The 23,110-nt window shown below is 40.4% G+C and overlaps 2 protein-coding genes across 6 annotated transcripts in view; one reads left to right on the top strand and one right to left on the bottom strand.

The window, feature by feature from the left end:
• The window catches only part of HOATZ (HOATZ cilia and flagella associated protein), a 39,335-nt gene extending 27,445 nt beyond the window's left edge, over positions 1-11,890 (bottom strand). For 2 of the 4 annotated variants that reach the window (XM_061440252.1, XM_061440254.1), the window contains exons 1-4: positions 9,372-9,520; positions 6,675-7,148; positions 6,171-6,209; positions 5,599-5,669 (exon numbers count right to left, since the gene is read on the bottom strand). In XM_061440252.1, the coding sequence (XP_061296236.1) occupies positions 5,599-5,669; positions 6,171-6,209; positions 6,675-6,900 (336 nt within the window). In that variant the 5' untranslated portion in view covers positions 6,901-7,148; positions 9,372-9,520. Of the gene's footprint in view, positions 1-5,598; positions 5,670-6,170; positions 6,210-6,674; positions 7,149-9,371; positions 9,521-11,506 lie in introns of those variants that run through there. The other 2 variants (XM_061440253.1, XM_061440255.1) reach the window with 2 other exon arrangements.
• The window catches only part of BTG4 (BTG anti-proliferation factor 4), a 34,692-nt gene continuing 15,246 nt past the window's right edge, over positions 3,665-23,110 (top strand). The window contains exons 1-2 of one of the 2 annotated variants that reach the window (XM_061440250.1): positions 3,665-3,880; positions 20,881-20,984. The gene's annotated coding sequence lies outside the window, so the exon portion shown is untranslated. Of the gene's footprint in view, positions 3,881-17,246; positions 20,985-23,110 lie in introns of those variants that run through there. The other variant, XM_061440251.1, reaches the window with a different exon arrangement.

The raw sequence follows: 23,110 nt of genomic DNA, 5'->3' as shown, positions 1-23,110 counted from the left end.
TCTTTGGTTTGGCTCTACAAAACTGATTAACAGTGATTCTGAGCGTCCCTTAAAAGTATAAGATAATGGAGGATAATGTTAAATGTTTCCACTTTTGTGATTTGGTATCTAAAAACGCATCTTTGTGAAATTTCTTAGATTCTTCTTCTAAGCATGATCTCATCATAGAATGATTTGCTTCTGGTTCACTGAAGTGTCATATAGCAAGCTGACTTTTTTTGTTTAAGAAATAGGAATTTCCTTTTTCTTAAAAAATATTAAAATTTATGTATTTATTTTAGGCTGTGCTGGGTCTCTGCTGCTGGGCGGGCTTTCCACTGCAGTGGCTTTTCCTGTGGCTGTACAGGCTCTAGGGTACGCAGGCTTCAGTACTTGTGGCTCCCAGGCTCTAGCGCACAGACTCAGTAGTTGTGGTACAGAGGCTTAGTTGCTCCATGACGTGTGGGATTTTCCTGGATCAGGAACTGAACCTGTGTCTCCTGCCTTGGCAGGTAGATTCTTTACCACTGAGCCACCAGAGAAGCCTGCAAATTGACTTTTGAGGAAGACTTACCCCATAGTTAGCATTGGTTGTACAGGTTGTGAGACTGAACAGATTTAAACCCCATTCCTGATAAAATGTTAGTTGCTCAGTCATGTCCGATTCTGCAACCCTATGGACTATAGCCCACCAGGCTCCTTTGTCCATGGAGTTCTCCAGGTGAGAATACTGGAGAGGGTTGCCATTTCTTTCTTCAGGGGATCTTCCTGACCCAGGGATTGAACCCAGGTTTCCTGCATTGGAGGCACACTCTTTATTGTCTGAGCCACCAGGGAAGCCTGATAAAGAGCATATCTTTATTGCTGATTCGCAGATGGGATCTTTTCCTTCTAAAAACCTTTAGTTTATATTTACTCACATTAAACTCTGATTCCTGATGGATGTTTATGAATATGTTGTCTATATACATGCCTTAAAGTACTGCTCTGATCTTTACTTCCCCTCCCAGAAAATGAATTATTTATAATCATTTTCATAAAGAGATAATCAGGTAAAGAGCTTTCTTAAAGGTGGCAAAACTAAAAAGCAAATTAGTTTTATGATTTCAAAGAATTAGCTGACTATTCATTTATTATAATGTTTTCAGACTACTTTAGAACTCTCAAAGGAAGAATAATGGGCCAGTACAGAACTATAAGGTTTCCTTTATGGACAGAGTAAGCCATTTAATCTTGATGGACTCAAATTGTTCTTGATTTTCTGCCATGGCTATCCATCACAGAAATAGTACTTGTGATTAATAGCATTTTTTCTACTAACCAAAGTATTTATAATGTATATCTGGAAGATATTCCAAGCTGGAGGATAACATTAAAAATTTTTTAAAGTTCAACAACTGAAAAAAATCAATCAATATCAGTTGGGGAGAAAAGCAATAAAGGTATTTTTAGGAGAGAGAGAGATAAATTTTTAGATTTTCCTTAATTTTAAGGAGACTGTGAAAGAAAAAAAAAACTTTAAGTGACTTGATGGGGAATATTTTTTACCATTTTAGAATGAAAATTATACCAGGAATTTACTTACAAATGTATATGTTCAAAATATGTAGAAGATCTGCAAATTAAATAGATCATTATAAATGTTCTATTTAACTAGTGTTAAATAGAACCCATTTATTTTCTGCCATCAAGCTGAAAATTCTAGAATTGTGGTGGCGGCAATGTAGAGAGAGTACTACAATCCTAAAAAAACAATGTCATCCAAAAATAGAGTCTAAGTTTTAGTAATTACAAGGAGTCACATTTCCTCCCATCATATATAGACCCATGAGGTAAAAGCAAAACTAAGAAATGAGGGCATGTGCTAAATTGATCCTAAAGTAGACTTGCAAATAGACTAGCTTTGGAGAATATTCTTACAAAAACTGTCAGCCTGGAAAAATTTGTCAGGTGTATACATGTGCAAAAGGCTAACCAAAATGACATTATCACTGTATAGAGCATATGTCCATTCATTCGTTAACTCAATTATGCAATTATTTATTCTATCAACAAATAGTTATTGAGTTTCAATAGGTAGATGAGTACCAGGGTCAAGCACATAGGAAATGACTTCTGCCCTCATGGAGGAAAAGAGAACTGGCCTTTGTTGAGAGCAAACGATGGCCAGGTGTTTTACATGTCTTATACCAGCTGGATGAGGGGGATATTTTTATCACTGCTGCTTCTCCGTCTGAGGAAGCTGAGCCTTACAGGGGTTAAGTAGGCTTCTCAAGGTCATTGAGATAGTAAGTGGCAGAGTCAGACGTCCAAACCCAGCTTGTCTCCGAAGTCCACGACACTATGGTGCCTGGAATCCAGCAGGGGAGACAGAAACATCCACATGCAGCTATAACACAGATCATGACTTGCTCTGGGAGCACAGAGAAGGGAGCTATTCATTCTGTAGTGTCCAGGTCACCTCTGGGAAGGCTTCAGAGAGAAGTTGTATTTGAGTTGAAACTTGAAGGTAAATGCGGGACGGCGTTTTAGGAAGACACACAAAAGGGCACTGCAGGTTGAAGAGAGTGTACCGTTCCACAGGGCTGGAAACACTGTTTCTCACACTTGTATTCATACCACAGTTTTGAATTTTAGAATCTTCAGCAGCATACTTGAACAACAGCATGGCCATCAATCAGTACAACAAAATGAGACTCATGGGCTTTGGAATTAGGATACAGGCTTTCAATATAGACTCAGCCACTTTCCAGTTGTGCGAACTTTGGAAGATCATTTAAGCCTTGTTTGATTAAGTGGGAATAATCATCATCAGGTTATTTTAAGGAGAGTATGAGTTGATGCATATACAGTGCTTAGCTTAGTATACATAGACATGGTATGCACTCACTAAATTGGGTGTTATGAGTACTAGATCACAATGGTATCTGAGGACATCTATTGCTGTTGTTCAGTTGCCAAGTCATGTCCAACTCCTCATGACCCCATGCTGCAGTGTAGCATGCCAGGCCTCCCTGTCCCTCACCATCTCCTGGATTTTGTCCAAGTTCACATCCACTGGCCTCCCCAGTGGCTCAGATGGTAAAGAGGATATCTATAAGAGCATTCAATTATTACACGATTCTCTTAATTTTAGCACCATGCTCACTCAGCTCTCCTATATCCTCACAAGGCAGTTTCATTAATATTCTCTTTCTGTCCTGCTGGTTTGCTGCTTGGTTAGGCCTCTTCTACTCTCAACAGATAGAGTCTTGTTTATACTGCCTTGCAGAACCCATTTGACTTAATGTACAATTTGGCAGATATCACAGGATAATGTGTGTGTTTAGGTTTAGCAAAAATATATTAACATTTACCCATTTACCATCGCAGCACATATGGCAAAGGGTACACAGTGTGCCCTAGCCTAGTGGCTGAGCACCAGCTGGACAGAGGACGCTGCTTTTGGGGTAGGGGGTGCTGAATAGGGGAAGGAAGGAGAGTGGTAGAAGACAGTCAGGTTATGGTCAGACTGGGAAAGAACTTGAATACCTTGCTGGAGAGTTTGGTCTCCATGCTGCAGAAAAGCCAGGGAGAAAAATGAAACCAGATATATAGACTGAAATATATCATTCCCATCCCCACTCCTGCAATTTCTGTGTTGAAGCCCTAACTCTCAGTGTAACTCTATTTGGAAACAGATCTTTCAGGAAGGTGGTTCAAGTTAAATGAGGTCATAATGGTGGGGTTCTAATATAACAGGACTGATGTCCTTATAAGATGATGAAGAGACACCAGAGCTCCTGCTACCATGTGAGAATGCACTGAGAAAGTGACCATCTATTGCAGAAGCTGGGAATGAGGCCTCATCAGAAACCAACTCTGGAGGCACCCTGAGCTCAGGCTTCCAGCCTCCACAACTGCGAGAAAATAAGATTCTGTTATTTAAGCCACCTGTTCTGTGGTATTTTGTTATGGCAACCCTGGCAGACGAATACAGTAAGAAAGCAGCATAAAAGGACTTGGGTTTTAGGAAGATAACTAGTTTAGCATGGAGGATATTACTTGATTGGTCAACTCTATACATTCTTTGAAACGCAGTTCCTTTGGGAAGAGTTCTTGAATCCTTAAGCTTGACTTTGATGTCCTTCAATGTATTCCTATAGTTCTACGTGTGTATCTCTATCATAATAATGTATTATGTGCATAATCTATCATAATAATGCATTATTTAATTGGTATTCTCCCACACCAGATTATAAATTCCTGGAAGTCAGGGAATACATCTTTATATTCCCGGCATCTACGATAGTACTTGGCACGTGACAGATTCTCAGTAGATATCTGGGTATTAATTAATAAATAATAGAAGAACCTGAGGCAAGGAAATCAGTTCTAAGACTACTAATAGTCCGTTAACAGAAAATTCACGTGTAACTCCTCAAATTGTCTTAAATTGTTTGACAAAAAAATAAAAATTGTAAATAGTTTGCCTTTAATATTTTACTTCTAATCTCTTCCAAAAATGAAATTAAAATATGCTGAAGAGGTGGAATTTTAATGATTTTCGCCTCACTGAAAATTAAGTTCTCTTCCCCCTCATTAAGTTCTAGTATAAATATACGTATATAGTATCCCCAGGAGAGAAGAAAATGCTGACTATTTCTAATCACTTAATTTGTTTGGAGGCATCACCAAGAGTCCACAAAGGGAACTAATGTGATCAGCAAACTCAAATGATTGTTCTGTAATTTATGTAGAATTCCCAATAAGTCTTTTGGAGTTTGCCAATAGATTCGGTGATTAAAGACATCGGTCAGACAAATCCTCTATCTTTGCTTTTATAGTACAGGAACAGTTACAGGAATGGAATCTCCCCATTAACCAAACAAAATGTTTCTATAAATCACTGTACTAATTATTGAGTTAAAGTCTGTGCCTACAACAAGAAAAGCAACAAGGGAGGTTGCCAAGAAGAGACATGTTCAGTTGATTTGACAACACCAATGTGCTGAATTGTGGCCTTTAATCAAAATGGTTCGAGATGACAGACTCATTCCTCTGATCATTTAATTTTGACCTATTAAGATAGTCGGTTCATCAAAGAGTCAAACAGGACTGAGTGACACAGCGCAGCACAGCAAGACAGTCAAGTCTCTTCACTTTTTCCTGTTCTTACACTATTTCTCTTCTTACAACTTTGTATATGATTTAGGGCCTTATTGGATGGAAAGTATGTGAATCCATTTTTCCCCACTTCCCTCTGATTGCATTGTTCTTATACATCCTTGGGCTTTTGCAGAGACTGAGAACTGCCCAAGTTTAAAAGAATTTCTTAATCTTTAATTAAAGTTCTAATAAAGATTCTTCAATGCACAAGCTGATATACCAGAAGCAGAAAATTTCTATATATGTATATTAAAAAAAAAGAATATTGGGATGATTTAGAAAATAATGGAGAAGGGCATGGCAACACACTCCAGTATTTTTGCCTGGAGAACTCCATGAACAGAGGAGCCTGGCAGGCTATAGTCCATGGGGTCAAAAAGAGTCAGACATGACTGAGCAACTAAAACACACACAGAAAATAATAATGAAATTTTAATGAAAATCAAATAATTTTCTGAAATATTGGCCTACCTTTTGGAGATACTTTTTTTTCTCCTCGGATTCCTGAATCTTTAGGGTTTCAGCAGTGACATCTCTACTCTCTAAAGAAAACAGTCAAATTCAATCTGAAATAATTTTATCATGATTTTACAATAATGTTGATAAAAGTTAAAGGTTAAAAGGTAATACATAGAGTAGGAAGGTAACATAAATATGTACTGTCTTGAAACTTTATGAACCAGATTCATAAATAACTGGAGACTGAATTAATTAGCTCTGATCGCAAGGAAGCTTTAATCTCTTTAGAAGAGGAGTAGCCTGAGTCCAGAGATAAGAAAATGTCTCTAAACAGAACAAACTTGTAGTATTAGATATTACAGTTCCTATTCAAAGTGTTACAGGAATTTAGGCATTTTCCTCTGGATAAATGAATTGGTCCCTGAGGCAGGGTCCTGGTATGCTTTCATAAAGTTATGCCAAAGTATGAAGTTGTATCCTTATACTTATTATCTATATTTTTAAAAATTAAAAAAAAAATTCTTAGATTTTTTTTAAAGAATCTAGGAATCAGGATGTTGAAAGGCATAAAACTTTGTACTTACTGCTTTCCTCAAGGAAAAAAGGCTGGAAGTAAGTTTTCTCTAAAAAATACAAAAGGGAAGTAAAGAGATATCTGGAAAACCCATAGCATTAAAGGTATTTAAGTTTTCTATACCTATAAAAATTGCAGTTTCCCCATCTTAAGCCTTACATGTCAGGGAACTTGTTTCCTAATATTGACTCTGCCTTCAACCTTCTCTAGGGCTTTCATGTTTGAACTCAATTGTAAACGACTGTCTTTCATATTCTTTCAGCCAACATTTGCCCAGACTATTCTACACTGTTTAGACAAATAGATGTCATAACCCAGGTGATATTTTCAGATGTGCTTTTAGATATAACAAAGACACCACCGATCATTTTGGGGTGGAAAAATTGCAGAGACGATTTTAAAATTATTTGTATAGACGTTTAGATATTTGAAAGGTTCTTTAGAACTAGGTTCAGCAGTTTCTCCTGGGCGGGGCTCTAGTATCTTCCCCGTGGGTTACAGAGGAGCTACTCACCCGGTGCACTGCTCCTGGAAGGCCGCGCCACCGGCAGACGCTGGCTGCTACCTCTGGATAGCACCAGCTGAGATTCGTTGTGGGGGTACATTGACGCCCCGATCCAGAACTGCTTGGCCAAGTTGGCATCGCGATCCGAAGAGCCGGTGAACACTAGCAATCCTTGGGGAAAAGCTTCACAGGACTCCTCTGGGCTGCTAAGACTGCTGCTGGGCCTCGTTTCCATGGCAACTCAGGACGCTTCTCCAAGCTCCTTTGCCGGTCTCTCAGCCCCGCCCCGCCCTCACCGCGGAAACCCGCCAAGTTGGCAAGCGCCACGGCCGGAAGCCCTTGGTTTGCTCGGTAGATGATGGGGTCTGGCGCGCGCTTGTGGGTCACCTGAATCCCATTTCTGCAGTGATCACAGGCTTTGGGACCTGTCCAAGTCTTGGGGTGCAAATAGGAGTCAAAGCATCCACTTTGGGGCGTCTTGTCCTGTTGGAGTCAGTGGGGGAGCACTTCAGCTTTTTCATCCTCAGCCTCCTTCCTCGTATCCCCGCCACACCAGCTTCCTTTACCCCAAATAAAGCTTTCAGTTCCTTAGTTCCACCGCCCCAAACCCTTTTCCACACCAGATTGCTGTAGCGCAGCACCCTCTATGGGGAGGTTCTGGGCCTGCATTGGTTGATGAATTCAACAGGGCAGCTAACATCGTAGCCTATGGTAGCTAGAGGTCGGAACGGGGCTGATAGGTACCCACGTGTATACTTTTTTACACATTTCCCCCCTGAATCTGTAAGGCCAATCTTACGGAAAGAAGCTTGATTTAGATTGTCAGTCCCACTAAAAGCTGCTTTTACGGCAAGAGTTGTAAATGATTACTTAAATATATCGGATAAGTGTGATGAAAAATACACTATGAACATTTTTGTTAATATGTTTCTACAAAAATGTTTACAAATGTTATGTGTGTAGCTTTCCCCAGCGATCTGGTTAATCTAGGAACAATTTAACTCTTTCAGCGATAGGAAAGTTGTAATTACTGTGGGAGGAATTGAGATGGAAATCATAAAACCAATTAAGGAAAGGACATGAACATATTGGTAATAACCACAATTTCGTTTCCTTATGACACTATTCTTTCAAGATATTAATACAGTCTCTCACAAAAATACAGTTCAAAAGTAGATAATTACAAATCTATACAATGACAGCTAAGGAAAAAAATTCTATTCTCCGATATATCTGAACATTTTTTGGTTCAGAGACTGAAGGAATATTGAAAAATCATATATATATATATATACACACATATAAAATATACATCGTATATTTAGCACCTAAAATGTTGACTTCTCTCTTGGTTAAGCTATTGATAAATAAGCAATGGGCAATAGCAGCAAATTCCAATCCTCCTCGCCAAGCCCCCCACATTGATATATACATGCAGCTCATTTGGATGAATTCCCAAATCTTTTTACCTGGCCGTGTGGTTAGTGATTGGTATTATTAGCAATCAGCTAACTACACTGCCTAGTAACTAGACTCACAGGAAAAAGGTTTACGTTTATTACAAACTGTGTCTCAGGTTGGTGCTCCATACGTTGTAATAGGCAAGGTACTAGTTCAGTAGTAGCTCACTTGGTGTCTTGGTGAATACCCTACTAAATAATGAGAGGATGAGCTGGTTGGATGGCATCACCGACTCGATGGACACGTTTGAGAAAGCTCTGGGAGTTGGTGATGGACAGGGAAGCCTGGCATGCCAGCAGTCCATGGGGTCACAAAAAGTCCGACACGACTGAGCGACTGAACTAAATAATGAAAAACAGGCACAAACAGCATTAAACGCTACGTGGGGGCTCCACCCAGCAGTTAAAAAGTCTTAAGGCCATTCAACACCACGGATTTCGCTTTGTTTACATGGGATTGCACCGTTTTGCTTTTAGTCCTAGAGATGGCTAACACTTTAACAGTATCTAGAAGCAGCAGCTTGAAGGAGTTTGCAAGGGGGTTACTAGCAAGCTGACAACGTGCTCCGCCAGCAGCGCTAAACGCTGACGCATCAGATCTCGAAGCCCTGGGCACTCTACTCGAACGCTTGAGGTCGGCGGTTAGCCGCCGAGGGTGGCGTCTTCCTGCCGGCAGGGCGGCGGGTGATGCTGTGCCTTGTTTTGATGGCAGTGGAACTAGTGATTGTAAGCATGAGAGTACAATCAGCTAATTACACTGCCTACAAACCGAGCACCGGGCGCCCGCGGGCTCGCTCTCAGACGGTTCGCAGCGCCGACGCGGTGTCCCAGAGCAGGCGCGCGGGAGGGATCAGGCCCGCCGCGACCCCACATTTCCCCGGGGGCGACACCCGACAGTGCCGGGGCGCGAGGCCCAGGATGCGGGTCCCCAGAGGACGCCTCCGGGCCGCCCCCCAGCGACTCTCGCTCGGCCCGTGGGGCTGCGCGGGGCCCGCGCCGGACGTGCCGCGCACGCTTGGCGAGGCCCGCGGGCGGCGCTCCAGCGGGAACCTGCCGCCCGAGGGTTCGGCCCCACCCCAGGCCCAGGTGACTCCCGGGGGTGCCCGGCCGGCTGGCCCCACCTGGGCCCCCGAGCCCCCGACCCCGCGTCCCCGGCCAGCGGTCTCCCCGCCTCCCGGGGCTCTGCCTCTCAGGTTCCCTTCCTTCCCTTCCCTTTCCCCTCCGCTCTCCTCGGGCCGGCTCCCACCTCCCTCAGCCGGGCCGGGTCAGACCCAGGAAACTTCTCTTCAGGTCTGGGCCCCAACCCTTCGAGCCGGCTCTTTCGACCTCGTGTGTCCCGCCGCTCCGAGTGGCCAAGTGACCGTGGCCGTGGCCGACCAACCGCCCTCAGAACCCCGCGGGTGGAGGGGGCGGGGCAGGCGCGAGGGGGCCGGGTGGGGGAGGGGCGGGGAGGGGCAGTGGGGGAGGGGCGGGGTGGGGGCGGGGAGGACGCCGCCTGAAGGGGCGAGGGGCGGGCGCCTGTCGGGAAGAGGCCCCGGACGAGGAGGCAAGGATCTTGGGAAGTTGTTTTTCTTCATCTATCGGGAGGGACGAAGAGCTCCTTCTCTCCGACCCCCTCTCCAAAAAACCCCAGGCCCTCCCGCCAGTTTTCAAAACCCATCCCCGTCAGGGAAAACAGCTCGCTGGAGTATCAGCTGGTTGGCTCCAGTTTTCTGTAACATGCCGGAGGAGTGCCTCTGAGGTCCCGTCTGCCCTCTTGTGTTCCCGTTGGGTGCTCTCCCATTGTCGGAGGGCCATTCAGTGGGGGTGGGAGCCAGATCTTCTTTTAGTCAAGAGAGGGAGCCGGCCAGCTCGTTAGTTAGATGGGAGTGTGGGCCTCTTAAGGTCGAGGCCAAAGTTTCGCACCCTCTAGGTCAGCTTTGCTGCTTTAGTCGCTAAGTTGCGTCCAACTCTTGCGACCTCATGGACAGAGGAGCCTGACAGGCTACAGTCCATGCGATTCTCCAGGCATGAATACTGGAGTGGGTTGCCATTTCCTTCTCCAGGGGATCTTCCCAACCCAGGAATCGAGCCCGGGTCAACTTTAGGCAAAACTATTCCTACTTCTGGTACATTGTTTATTTCAATCCCTGCTGTATGTTTAGCCCCTAGGGTCGTTCCACCCTCTCTATGTACAACCTAGATGGTAACACAAAATGAACACACATTATTTACTATACAAGACAGTGCCTAGTAAATGTCCAGGGCAGGTAGAAATAGAAGTGAGCGGGGTGGGGCATGGAGGAGAACTCTAAGTAGGTCCTAGAAGCAAGCGTCGTTTCGGACGTTCACGGTGAGGGCTGTGGAAGAAAGACAGTGTTTTGTGACCAGTTGCATTGTCTTATTCTCTCAGTTCCACATTTGAGGATGTACATGTGTTTATGTGTGCATTTGGAGTAGATTGAGCAAAGAGGAGAGTGAGGATTTCTGGGAGACCTCTACTAATAATTCTTTCCCTTAGTTACTCCTTCCCTTTGTTTTCTTCAGTGCATGAATCAGGAGAGAATAAAGAACATTGTTTGATTACACACCTTCTAGGGCTCAACTGGAAGTAGCCCTCCCTTTGATCTTTATGCACCCAGGATGGAGTACTCATTATTGACCCAAATATCTTAATTCTAAATGATTGTCCGCAAAGGAAAACTCCCCAGCTATAGGCTGATTCCCTGCCCAGCAAGTGGTCTCACAGATGCCACTCAACATGCATAGGCCCAGATGATCTAGATCATTCAACACACATTCCAAACTCACATTCTTAAAACACCAGAACATCTTCTCAAGGATGAATTTGAGTAAGTTATAGCATTATCTTTGAATATGAAAAACAGTACTTTTTTTGTTAAATGCATCATTTGCTCTGTATACACCAAAGTGAAGAGTAAGAAACCAAGGTATAAAATGTACAATACAGAAAATGTTAATTGTAAAAATTAACTTGTTAAATTGCAAAAGGCAGGTTATTTACAACTAACAGTGATTTGTATTCATCATATCTTTGGGAGAGCATGATGTTGTTGAATACATTACATAAATCCTTCGTAAACCTTTAACATGTACAGTATACCAAGCCATTATCAGGCAACATGCTGTAATCAGAGTTAGCTAACCTCTAAACTCTCTAGAGATAACTGTAGAGTTCAATTTGTACTTTCTAGTTAAATATACATGTATAAATAAAATAGCTTCCATTCCATTAACCATATGCAATCTTATAAGTCTTGGTTAGGATGTGGTTACAAAGGCAATTCTTTCAAATTGTTAGTCATTTTTACCCAATACAATATTTAATACTTCCTCCTGATTGATATTTTATGATTATTAGCTGCATTTTACATGTCTTACCTGAGCTGAATTGCTGCCATCCAAGGCAGTGGTTGCAGGTAGATGCCTTGAAATTTAGATTTTAAAAACTTTTCTTCAAAGATGATTAAAAAAAAAAAGAAAATTCATATATAAAAGTCATCAATATGCATTGCCTACTGAAATCAAACATTTAAAATGCAGTTTATTTTGTAGGTAGTGCAACTAAAAAATTAAAATAACGAGACAAAATGTGTGTGGGATAGTTTTGCTTAAAAAAATAAAGAATGCTTGTTCTTAGGGTTGCTGTTGGTTTGGCCTGCAGTTACTAGAGAAACTCCAAGGATCTCATTCCCTTTATGGTTCATGTCTAGACATGCCTGGAGACCAGGGAGATCCATGATTTAATCTAAGTAAGAATGCTTGTGGTGTTTTTAAACGCCCAAACAGAAGATTGCATTTGTTTTATACAGCACCAGGAAGGTACCATTCAGCGGCTTGTTTACTGTTGTATTTGATTTCTGGGCGTTTGGTGATTAGGGAGATGGGGATGGTGTACTAAGGAAAGGAGGTGAAATTGGTTGTTAGGAGGAAAGCAAGAAGAGTGTAGAAAACAAATACATCCTGCTTTAGCAAATTTATTATATTGGCTAAACTTACGACTCCTAAATAAAAACTAGAGTGATGAGAGTTGGGAATTACAAAAGATGGTGAAAGCTTATTCATTGCTTTCAACATACACAAATTGCTGTCTGGACATTTTCTAACTTCCATAGCTTTTTTTCTCATTTAATTTTTAAAAAATGTTTGGCTGCGCTGGGTTGTCATTGCAGCACTCAGGTTTCCTCTAGCTGTGGTGAGCGGGGGTCTGCTCTCAGGTTGCAGTGTGATGGCTTCTCCTGTTGCAGAGCATGGGCTTTACGGCGTGTGGGCTTCAGTATCTGTGGCTCAATGGCCAGTAGCCCCGTGGCATGTGGAATTTCCCTGGACCAGGGATTGAACCAGGGTCCCCTGCATTGGCAGGTGGATTCTTAACTACTGGACCACCAAGGAAGTCCTCCATAGCTTTTGTCAGGGAGGAAGACGTGAACAATCAGACTGAGGAGAAATGATTGGAGTTTAGCAGTTTCTTTTTAAACCTGTTTTTTTAAAGGGTACATTTTCTTTTAAGAAATATAAAACCATGTTTTGATTTTTATATAGATCAATAACTATTAGAATATTTTATTAATATTCATGATACTATAAATAAGAACTAGTTTATTTGTTGAAGCAAGACTAGATTGAAGTCAGCATGGTGCCTTTGAAGAACTAAAAATCAATGAATCTGTTTAATTATGAGAGGAGATTTTCTTTTGAGCTAAAATGAACTGCCAGCAACTTTTCTAATTTTATACTTCTGATTCCATTTCATTGTACTCTCATTAGTAAGAGTGCACCAGATTCTTGATTATCTTCAGTTTCTATTTATTGATTAATCAATAGTGTTGCCTTCTATATGAAAACGTTAAATTGATTTATCTTTTAGTAAATCAAACAATCTAAAATATAAGCTTTATAATTAGAGTTGCTTGAACTCTTGGTTATGACTTAGCAGCAGGAGCAAGCTTGTTGCATATTTATCATCTTTAGAGAACACAATCTAGGGATCTATGGTCTATTAATAGAAAGATAGACAATTTCTACAATATATAATTAAGGTAGTGATAGTATATTAATTTTATTAATATATACAATATAATAAGTTGTGTATTATTTATATACTTATATAATTATCTTAAGTACTAAGATAGTTAGATTAATAAGTGTTTCAAGACTCCTGAATACTAATGTGAGCTTTGTTGTTGTCAAGCATTTAGGAAAAAGGAAAGAAGAAAAACACCAACGACTGGCACACAGAGAAGGCTATGTGGAAAATATGGGTCTGAGAAGGAAAAGTAGGATATAGATAAAGGGAGAAGATGGAGAGGTTGCTCTTGGTAGTAGGAGCAACTTATGAAGAAAAAACACAAGCAAATTCATGGAGACTGTAATACACATGGTGGATGGGAGAGCAGTGAATGTATCCCCATTGGGGAAATAGTAATAAGATCAGAGAGGCAGTGAAGTAGGAGATAGATCTTGGAGGACTCTAGGTGTCAGGCCAGGGGATTTTAATCTTATTCTTCTGTCTGAGGGACCTGTGACTTACATGACATGTTGTTTTATGGAGATTAATGAAGTGACATAGATTAGAAGAGGGAGAGACAGAGGAGACTGAAGGTCCATTTAGGAGATTATTTTAATAGCCCAGGCATAGAGTCACATAGAATATACGGTCTGAATGAGAGAGGCTTTGTGAAGGGAGCTTCACGGGGCTTTGGTAACTAGTTAGAGGACAGAATTAACCTGCAGGTTTCCATGACAAGTAGAGATGTTGGCAGGCAGATCTACTTACAGGAGAATTATGAGGTATTTTAGGTTTAGGTGTGTATAGTTGTAAGTAATGGAAGGACATTATGATGGAATTGGGTTATTTGGAGGTGGAACTCTGGAAAAAGACCAGAACTGAAAGGAGAAATTTAGCAGTTTTTCTGAAGCTGTAGTAGTTGAAGTCATGAGGCTAAATTAGATTGCCAAGAGAGGTATGTTGTCTTATTTTTCACTGAACCTCCAGCACATGCTGTGGTTCACTCAGGAGTAGGTGACTTCAGCAATGTGCTTTTTTTTTCCTTTTAATTTGCTAAAATTGTTTTCTTCTTTTTTTTTTAACTTGGCTGTGCCAGTTATTGGGAGTGCAGAGTCTTAGCCACTGGACCCCTGGAAAGTTCCAGTAATGTGCTTTTCTTGAATAGAGAATAGAGTGAGAAAAGTGAAAGGCTCAGGACCAACTTTGAGAGCATCTATTTCCTATTAAGGGGCTGGAAGGTGGAAATAAACCTTGAGGAGGGTTGGTCCACAAGAGAAGCAGAAGAGTGGACTCTCAACAAAAGTCAAACCATTTTAGATAGGGTCATAGACACAAAGTGAAAGTGGAGAGTGAAAAAGTTGGCTTAAAGCTCAGCATTCAGAAAACGAAGATCATGGCATCTGGTCCCATCATGGGAAATAGATGGGGAAACAGTGGAAATAGTGTCAGACTTTATTTTGTTGGGCTCCAAAATCACTGCAGATGGTGACTGCAGCCATGAAATTGAAAGACGCTTACTCCTTGGAAGAAAAGTTATGACCAACCTAGATAGCATATTCAAAAGCAGAGACATTACTTTGCCAACAAAGGTCCATCTAGGCAAGGCTATGGTTTTTCCTGTGGTCATGTATGGATGTGAGAGTTGGACTGTGAAGAAGGCTGAGCGCCGAAGAATTGATGCTTTTGAACTGTGGTGTTGGAGAAGACTCTTGAGAGTCCCTTGGACTGCAAGGAGATCCAACCAGTCCATTTTGAAGGAGATCAGCCCTGGGATTTCTTTGGAAGGAATGATGCTAAAGCTGAAACTGCAGTACTTTGGCCACCTCATGGGAAGAGTTGACTCATTGGAAAAGACTCTGATGCTGGGAGGGATTGGGGGCAGGAGGAGAAGGGGACGACAGAGGATGAGATGGCTGGATGGCATCACTGACTCGATGGACATGAGTTTGAGTGAACTCCAGAAGCTCGTGATGGACAGGGAGGCCTGGAGTGCTGCGATTCATGGGGTCACAAAGAGTTGGACACAACTGAGCGACTGAACTGAACCGATAGACACAAATGAATTCAAAGGAAACTGCTGCCTTGACACCACTGCATGATAAAGTTTATCAGTGGAATTAGCCAGAGGGCAGAGGGTGACCTCACTGGCTCTACCAGAAGGTTGCTTCAGGGCTTGATTCAGTGGGACTTTCAAGGGGCAATGAACTTCTCTAGGCTATTACTAAACAGATTAACTTTCCTGACTGCTTTTCACCACTGATTGATCTCTGTCAACTCTCAAAAAACAAACAAACAAAAAAACCTCAGGTAGATTTTCAAGATTTTTAGAAATAACTTGACAATTCTAGGGATTCAGTACAACCAACAAGTAAACAGAGTGCACAGCTGAAGAAAGTCTATTCTCTTTAAGAGCTCTATGAAACCAAAAGGAGGAAATTGGCTATCTTGTTAATTGGTTTACAAGAAGGAAAATAGTTTAAAGTATAGTTCTCTTAAGCATCACTCTATGTTGACTTATTCTTATTTTTGTTTCTACTCCCTACCTTTGGTACTTAAGTCTTTTTTTCTAGGCAGAATTTATATCCTTTAGTTTTTAAGAATTACATAACATTTATTATCTTTATTTCCTCTGCAAACATGGAATATATCGTAAGGATTTCATCTTGCTTACATTTAGTAAAGTTCATATTGTCCTTCTCTTAGCTCATCTGCTGCTGCTAAGTCATGTCAGTCGTATCTGACTCTGTGCGACCCCATAGACAGCAGCCCACCAGGCTCCTCCGTCCCTGGGATTTTCCAGGCAAAAGTACTGGAGTGGGGTGTCATTGCCTTCTCCAATGCATGAAAGTGAAAAGTGAAAGTGAAGTCGCTCAGTCGTGTCCAACTCTTAGTGATCCCATGGACTGCAGCCTACCAGGCTCCTCCGTCCGTGGGATTCTCCAGGCAAAAGTATTGGAGTGGGGTTCCATTGCCTTCTCTGCTTAGCTCATCTACTGCTGGTTTAAATCTCAAGCTCAGCTTCTACTTCCTGGGTAAAATCTTTCCTGGTGCTTTTAGCTAGTTTTGGTATTTCCCTTTTCTATCTCTTTGCACTTAATATATTCACTCTATGATTTGTATCTTCCATTAGTAAGATAATATTATTATTTAATAGTCAAATTCAGTTTTGAAATCAGTCTGTAATTATAATGTTGCAATTAATATTGCAATGAAATGCAGCGGTTTATTGTAATATCTTATGAAAAAACCCAAAGGAACTTTTTGGCTGACGCAGTATTAGAGAATGCTGTTCTGTATAACACAGATTTATTATATTAGCACAAAATCTTGTCTATAGAATTTCTTACACCCTGAATTATTTTTAGTGGGCTGACTTGGTTTCCACCTTGATGCGTGATACAGAGACTCCCATGGACAGAGAAGCCTGGCGGGCTACAGACATTTTTGTACTCTCCAGGACAATGCCACTTAACCATTATGTGTGCTTGATCATGCACATGGAAAATACACGTAAAGTAGGAAAAAGGCTTGTGGTAAATAAAACACTTGCAGGTAACTTTATCAAAAAGAAGCAGCATATAGTTTAAGGTTCATTTAGTTGATCAGCAAATGAGTTTCACTTATTAGTGGATTAGGCAGCTCTAAACTTAATTTCTTTGAGATTCAAATGAACATTACATGACTGCAGATTTTTATTAGATAACGTTTTAGCATATGCAATTTCGTTTCCACAATTAATGTGACTTCCCTTGTATGTAATTCAAATATAACAGGAGTGACTTGCTGTGTGGGTTTCTAGGCTAGTTCACTGCTTTAAAAAATGGTGCTATTTAGTTGCCTTTATAAAAAATATACTTTCTGCTTGAGTGGGAGTTTTGGTAAAGCATCTGTATTTTTTCCCTTGTTAGCAATGATGTGCCTTTGCAAACAGTTGGATGAGTCTATGGATGTAATTTTCAATTTAAGGAAGGGAAGCTAATGAAATCAGAGGTCTGATTAAAAAGGCTACTATCTATGACATCAAAAGTCCAATCAATTTTATGTCCAATTTAGATGATATTTTAAAATTATTTTGTCTATTTGAAAACTTACATGCACAAATAGTTTTATTGTATAGCTGAAGTTCAGCTAAAATTAGGAAGACATTTCAAGATAAATCTTTGTTGGTGAACCTTGGGGCTTGAAGATAGTATAGGAAGCGAGTTGAATTCCCTCATGTTAAAATGAAGAAATGTGATTCTGGAAACTGTTATTCTAGAAGATCTTTTGGGTTATTTTCATGTTTTAAACTATTTGAATCTGTGTTTCAGGTTTAATAAGGTAAAATCTGTCTTTGATGCTCTCTTTTCTTCTGTTCTTCATCCTTATCCTGCATGACCAGAAACCTCATGTAGCTGCCATTTTCTGTGGTGTCTCCTCCAGACTTTTTCTGCTCTCCCAAACTTTGCCAGGTGGAACACAATTCTTCTGTTCTGCTATGAATGTATGTTTGTTGCTCAGTTGTGTCCGACTCTTTGTCCATGGACTGTAGCCCGCCAGGCTCCTCTGTCCATGGGATTGTCCAGGCAAGAATACTGGAGTGGGTTGCCATGCCCTTCTCTAGGGGATCTTCCTGACCCAGGGATCGAACCCAGGTGTCCGGCATTGCAAGCAAATTCTTTACCATTTGAGCTTCCTGGGAAGCCCCCTCTACTATGGGTAACCCATCTGGAAATCCTGGAAAGACAGTATCTAAATCAAAGGAATGAACATTTGATAGTGGGAATTTTATATATTACACGAAAATAATGAGAGAGCTGAGTTTTTTTGTCTTCAAAACTCAATAGCTATTTTCTATTCCACTTAAATATGAAGTTGACTTAGGCTTGCCCAGGCTGAACCTTCCGCTAAATTATAGTACGATTTGAATGGACGTTACTATTTGTGTGTTTAATTGCTGTAAAGAAACTCAGGAGACCTCATTCTGAAACAACCATTGTTCTTTTTTCTGGGCTATTCTGCTGAACTCAGTTATTTCAATGATAACATTATTGTCTTGGTCACTAATGCTTGAAACTTGAAGTAATTTTTGAGTATTCCATTTCTCAAGCTCTGCATCCAAATGGTCTTGGGTGATTTCTTTCTCTAGAGAACAAACCTGTTGAAAGTTGAAATTTTTTTAAGCCCACAGCAGTGTAGCAGTGCTAATATGTAGTGGATGTTCAGTAGATAGTTACTGAAAACTGTAAATGTTAGTTATAACAGAAAGGATAATTGTCATTAATGCGTAGGGGGTGATTTAAATATGGTGTTTAAGATCATCATAAATAAGTAACTGAAGGAAATCTTGTGTGATGTTTAGTTTCTATTTGATTGTTCTTTCCTGAAATCTAAGTACATTGTTGTTCTACTGTTCTATTCATAACTTCCAAGGCCTGCCTGGACCTGTTGCAGAAAATAATGCAAGGAAAGGGTTCAAAACTTCATCAGCTAATGTGTTTCCCCAACTCAGTGTGCAGTAGAATGGCTTGTCATCCGGGAAGGTGAAATAATGGAAGAATTATTCAATACCATTTTAATATTGTGAATGTAAACCAAACCATTTGAAAAGGAAAAATTTGAGTATGTGCTAATACACAGGTTACCTTTGGTTCTGAAGCAAATTTTATTTTAGCAATATATGTATGAATAACCATCCTGATATTAAATTCTGTTACCTCTAAGTTAAAAAAACTAAAAACTTTGCAAAAGTTATCTCAGCAAAAGCTAGAAAAGATGAGAATAAATGATGCAAATTTGGCATAATAATTTTTGTTAAACTTAAGGCATTACTAAGCATTCAAAAGTGTAAAATAAAGCTAAAATCTCCTTGATAGCTAGAGGAGATCTATCTTAATGATATTCCAACTTGGCTGCCCGATAGAATCACTTGGAGATTTTTAAAGAATCCCGAAGCCCCAGGCTGTACTCCATATCAATTAAATCAGAATATCTAGGGGTAGGAGCTAGGCATCTGTATTTTTAAAAAGATATTCAGGTGATTCCAAGTACAGCAGGTTGAAAACTCCTGCCATTGAATAAGGGGGATGAGTAACACATCATGGCAGCTGAAATAAGTCATATACTGTAGAAATGGAAGGACGAGTCTCACCTTTATATGTTCTGAGTTTATAGTGAAATGAAGTGTTAGTCACTCAGTTGTGTTCGACTCTTTGCGACCCCATGACTGTAGCCCACCAGGATCCTGTATCAATGGGATTCTCCAGGCAAGAATACTGGAGTGGTTTGCCATTCTCTTCTCCAGGGGAACTTCCCGACCCAGGGATCGAACCCATGTCTCTTATGTCTCCTGCGTTGGCAGGTGGGTTCTTTACCACGAGCACCACTTAAATACTCACTGAATTGAACTGAACTAGTCCTATTAAATCATGTTGTTATGAGACATCAAGGTGTTTAACCATCTGTTTCCACAGTCCTTGTATTATCATTTCACATACCTCTTCAGCATCAAAGATACTACAATAGCCAATGCACCTCCTATTATCTGTATTCCATCTCAGTTCATCACTGGCGAGGTTTGTAATAATCATACCATTCCAGCATGCCTGGAGCCAAATATATCCATATTCTGCTACCACCAGGGATAAGATTTTTATTCCAGCCAGTAGGTTTGTAACCTACTCCCCAAATCCCATTTTAGAGTCTGCTTCCTTAAACATTCCTGATACAAACTGTCTTAGACTGAGCTTCTTAGAAATAGAGTCTGCGATAGGGAGTTTCATGCAGAAGGTTTACTGGGGAGTTTTGTTGAGAGATATACCCATAAGGGAGTGAGAAAGAGGATTGGGGAGAGGGAGAGGAGGGCCAGTGATCTGGTTGTTGCTGAGGCCTCTGCCCTATCTTATGGGAGCTCTGGAGATGAGATGGCTCTTCAGAGTTGTTGCTCATTGAGGCAGGAGGGCCAGGTTTTTTTCCTTCATACCAGCCAGTCAATGATTGCAGGCCACCCTTTTGGCAAGGAATAACTTCTTAAAAATAAAGTTGATTAACATGATTTAATAAATAAATCAACATATTTAATGATAAGAAAGGCACTTTTGAGCACTTACTATATCCAGTAAATTCAGCTAGGATCCACATCTGGCAGTCTGATTCCAAGGCCTTAGGTACATGTCTTACCCACCTTTTTATAGATAAAGATTTTTTTAAATTAGAGAAGTTGAGAAACTGCTCTAGGTTTCTAGTCAGCTAGAGGGCTGGGAGTCAATCTCATGATGCTTAATTTCATAGCTTATTTCTTAACTACTCTGCTGCTTTGCCTTCTTCTAACAACTGCTGGGTAGGCCCTAGACAAGATGCTTTAAAACAAGATTATTAATTGTGATCTCACTAACAACCCTATGAGGTCGCTGTTGTTCCTTTCAGGAAACTGGAAGTTTGAGACGTTAAACCAGTTGCCCAAGGTTACATGCATATTGTAAAGTTGCAGTTTATACCCAGGTCCGACTCCAAAGCCCATTATTATTTTTTTTAATTTATTTTAAAAAAATTTAAAAATATTTTAATACATTTATAAAAGATTACCTTCTATTTACAGTTATTACAAAACATTGGCTAGATTCCCTGTGTTGTACAATACATCCTTGAGCCTGTCTTACACCCAGTGGTTTGTGCCCCCCAACTCCCCCACCCTTGTATTGCCTCTTCCCCCCACCTCACTAGTCTGCTGCATTTTTCTGTGTATTCACTAGTTTGTTGTATTTTTCAGATTCCACATATACGTTACATCATACAGTGCTTGTCTTTATCTGCCCTCCAAGTCTACCCATGTTGCTGCAAGTAGCAAAGTTCTGCTTCTTTTTTTTTAAATAAGTGAGTAATATTCCAGTGTGTGTGTGTGTGTGTGTGATATCTTCTTTATCCATTAGTCAGTTGATGGACACTTAAGTGGCTTCCATATCTTGGCAATTGTAAATAATGCTGCTTTGAACATTGGGGTGCATGTTATCTCTTCAAATTAATGTTTTTGATTTTTTTTAATATAGCCAGGAGCAGAATTTCTGGGTCATATGGTAGTTATATTTTTAGTTTTTTGAGAAACCTCCATATTGTTTTCCACAGTGGCTGAATCAATTTACATTCCCACCAACAGTATACAAGTGTTCCCTTTTTTCCACATCCCATCAACATTTATTTGTGTTCTTTTTGATGATAGCCATTCTGATAGGTGTGAAATGATAACTCACTGTAGTTTCGATTTGCATTTCCCTGACAATGAGCTATGTTGAACATCTTTTCGTATACCTGTTGGCCATCTGTATTCTCTCTTTGAAAAAATTTCTACTCAGAATAGAAATTTCTACTCAGTTCTTCTCAAAGCTCATATTCTTAAACATTATGTTGTGTAGGAGGGAAAGATGTGACAAAACAATAGCATTAGTGAAAAAGACTGCTTGGCTGTTAATAGTTCAGCATGAAGCAGAGACGTGATGGCGCTACCACTAAGGCAAATGCCACCTGAGGCTGTGTTCCAGATACACAGTTTTCAGAGCAAAGTAACAGTCCACTCTATTCCATCATGGCAGAGCACACTTGGAGCATTGTGTGGGAGGCTGGGCTCCAGCCTTTAAAAGAGGATTACTGACGCACCTGAAACTCATCCAGATGTGAGTGATGACATGTCTGAGTAACATGTCTGTGGGAAGAACTGAAAAGCTAAGAATGGTTAGCTCTCTTCCTAAAGAGGAGGCTCAGGGAAGGCTCAATAGCTAGTATTTGAAGTGTCTTCCTGTGGTGGAAAATTAGATAAAATCTGTACGGTTCCAGAGGGAAAAACTAGGCTTTTCAGATAGAGAATAAAGAGTTGCCTGTAGCTTCTCAAGGAGAGGGACTGCCTGGCATTTGGGGCTTTTTAGAAAAGAAATGGGCTTCCTCATAAGAGAAAACTTCTTTTTCACTGACGAAGAACCTGACTGACCACTTACCATGAGTGTTAAAGACATATTCTGGGTGTAATGGTTCTTAAATTTAGTGGGTATAAGAATCACCCAGGGGAACATGTTAAATATTGATTCCCAGACCTGCCTTTAGAGGTATTGATTCAGTGGATCTGGGATAAAGTCGTAGAATCTGCATTTTTAACAAGCAGCTCAGTGGATCCAAATCAGGTGATCAGTGACCTACCCTTTGAGAACTAGTAAGACTAGATATACTTTGAGGTCTTTTCCATTGATTTTACAGTGAAAAATGTGTGGAGTCAACACAATGACTGTTCAAAGAAAGTTGTGTTTAATTTTAGAAAAGATCCAAGACAAAATGCTTTAATATGTTGACAGTTTTGAGAGATAAAATGAGAGACAAAAATAACTGGAATGTAGGCTCTTAGGATTTGGAAGGAGAAGGATTGATTCTTATTTATGTCATAAAAGATAGGACTTAAATAGCAAAACAGAAGATAGAAATCCACATTGAAAATCTTTAAACACTTTACGTAATGAATATCCTCTACATATGCCAAGGAGCAATTTGATGGGGACCTGGAAAGAGCTGTCAATTATCCTAAAGGGCAGCACCTGTGTAAGGTAAAAAACCTATCCGGCCTCGGGACCCAGGTTTATATAAACTGCAGCCTGGAACTGACAAACCAGGTGTGGTGAGAGTGGCTTTTGACTCTGGCCCCCTTCCTGTTGGGCTAAAGATCTTTTGCTGGCAAGTATAATAAAATATATTTGATTTATCTTAACTTTTGAATGTGCAACCTGAGAGCCACAATTTTAGGGATGACTATATCCTGAAATGTTTTTGCTCTTTGTAACTATGTTTTCAAACAGTAGTGCTTGGTGTAACTTACTCTCCTGGATCTGGACTTTAAAAACATTTAATTTGCATAATCATTTGTTAAGTATATTACAGTATTTAAAATTTTTTTTTCTTCGAGACTCATTAAAGGTTAGTTGAGGAATTGGTTTGCTTGGCTGTTTTGTTGATACTATTGATGT

The sequence above is a fragment of the Bos javanicus genome, chromosome 15 (genome assembly GCF_032452875.1).
Source record: "Bos javanicus breed banteng chromosome 15, ARS-OSU_banteng_1.0, whole genome shotgun sequence".
Classification (NCBI taxonomy): domain Eukaryota; kingdom Metazoa; phylum Chordata; class Mammalia; order Artiodactyla; family Bovidae; genus Bos; species Bos javanicus.
Note: the sequence above shows the minus strand (reverse complement) of the source record. Positions and strands in the feature narration are given on the sequence as shown.